This window comes from Aureococcus anophagefferens (assembly GCF_000186865.1).
Source record: "Aureococcus anophagefferens unplaced genomic scaffold AURANscaffold_40, whole genome shotgun sequence".
Classification (NCBI taxonomy): Eukaryota; class Pelagophyceae; order Pelagomonadales; family Pelagomonadaceae; genus Aureococcus; species Aureococcus anophagefferens.
Genome location: NW_008705597.1, coordinates 313,875 through 315,919, shown reverse-complemented (window position 1 = coordinate 315,919; position 2,045 = coordinate 313,875). Strand labels below are relative to the sequence as shown.

General features: G+C 52.9%; 1 protein-coding gene across 1 annotated transcript; it reads right to left on the bottom strand.

Moving 5' to 3' along the window:
* Positions 1-773: 773 nt before the first annotated feature.
* Positions 774-1,544, bottom strand: AURANDRAFT_67516 (hypothetical protein; the record flags this gene model as incomplete). The annotated part of the gene is made up of 3 exons (XM_009042962.1): positions 774-1,020; positions 1,237-1,393; positions 1,454-1,544. The coding sequence occupies 3 exons, from the start codon at positions 1,542-1,544 to the stop codon at positions 774-776; spliced, it is 495 nt and encodes a 164-aa protein (XP_009041210.1).
* Between the last annotated feature and the right edge of the window lie 501 nt (positions 1,545-2,045).

The following is a 2,045-nucleotide window of genomic DNA, read 5'->3' as shown; positions in this document are numbered from 1 at the left end:
ACTCATCGCAAGCAGCGGCCGCGCGAGAAGCGCCTTGTGGCATGGCGTCACGCCCGGCACGGGGCGCCCTTCCGCAGCCCGCGGGGCCCCGAACGCCCCGGGCGGGCCGAGCTAGCACAGCGGGTGGGTCACGAAGCCCACCGGAGGTCCTCGGGCAGCGATTCCACGCTAAACGCCCACCATCGTCTAAGCCGCCCTAGACGATAGACTAACGCGTCCTTAGCGAATAAAGATTGTCTGTTTCTTCCTTTCTATTCCACGCATACACAAAACGAACGGTTCATTATTCGGGATTCGGACAAATGATAATTGAGGGGGTTGAACGATGGTCGAACGATATCTGACGCTGCGTTCGGCATGTTCCGGGCCACTGTGGAAGAAACTGAGAGCACTTCGCTGTACAAACTTGGGGTCGGCGGTCTCGAAAAGTCACTCCATGTCGAGCTAGAGGCAGCAGAAGTCGAACACGCCACGGTGGGCGCGTCGCGCGGCGCTGGGGGGCGGGGAACAGAGATCTCAGCTTCTGCGTGTTCCCCCACGAGACGGACTGAAGTTTCAGGATCTCTGACCCCGAGTTCCTACTGCGAACTACTCTCGTTTTCTTCCCCTGTGAACCATAACATGCCCAACGCAGCGCCAGAGATCGTTGGACCATGCTCGAAACTCAGAGCTCTGAAATCTCGCCCGACCAATGGGATCAGCGGATTGGATTCTTGGATAATATATTTCGTTCTATTACCGAGATAGCCTTTCGAAACTCGTCGAGGCGGGCGTCACGGCCGCAGATGTACGCGTGGGGCGTCATCGGCAGCCGGAGCGCGCCGCGCCGCGCCGCGCGACTCGGAGGAAAGCGTGATCCCCGCCGCACACTGTGGCACGTAGCCTCGTGGCAGCCTTGCGCCGTCGTCGTCGTCCTCGTCATGGCGACGGAGTATGCGGCCGTCGCGGGTCTGGACCTCTTCGACGACGGCGTCGAGAAGCCGGCGTGGTGGCAGACGATGAGCGACGATAGGGAGATAACTACGCCGCAGCTCAAAACCACACCGCTGTCCACGGGGTATCTGTGCGGTCTTGCCCGGTCGCCGCAAGGAGCAGGCCATCGTCTGGCTGAACAGCAAGGGCCGGGAGGAGACGACGCTGACGTTCGGGGCGATCTGGGCGCGGGCCGAGGGCATCGCGGGCGCCCTCGGCGGCGCCTGGGGCCGGCGGCCGGGCAACCGCGCGATGGCGTGCTACGCGCCGGGGCCGGCCCGCGTACGGGAAGGTTCACCTGATCTGTTGCGGCGAGCATCAGGCCGTTGCCGCAGGACGGGCACCCCATGCCGCCGCACTCGCACATGTCCGCGCTCGCGACGTCCATCGCTTGGGCACATTGGCTGGTCAAATAATCCACCTGTTACGGGATTATTTCCACAAAAAGTGTCATGATGAATTACTTGAACGACGGATTGACTGCGAATTAGTTCAGGAATCATAATTCCGAAAGTAATCTTGTCAACTTTGGAAACATCACCATTGTAATCAAAATTAGACTCGTAGGACATCACAAGAAGTTATATAAAATTATGCTTATACTTCTAAATCATTTTTATAAGAGATTTATAAAAAGATATAATTTTAGAAAAAAAATGATTGCTTCGGGATACTAATTAGGAAGGTCAATAAATTAGATTAAGTAAAATGGAAAAGTATCAGGATTTGAAGCATTATACTAACAATGTTGATAGTGATGATGAAAGTGTTCACTGGCATTCAAATTCTGTTTATGATGAAACTTCTCCTTGAAGGAGCAAGTCTTGTTGATTGTGTTTGGAGATCATTATTGCATTTGAATAAAATAGATTTAAAAACGTTAACTAGAGAATCTAATGGAGAATGGACAGATTTGCGATATGCATTTCATAAAAAGATCATGTAAATCCATGGTTTTACCATTATCAAATTTATGTGTTAAGTGGTAAGTAAATACGTCCAGTTTCCATCCTTTGTTAGGCACAAATTTTAATCCTTTTTGTCCACATAATCTAGTGGCACGACCCATAGCT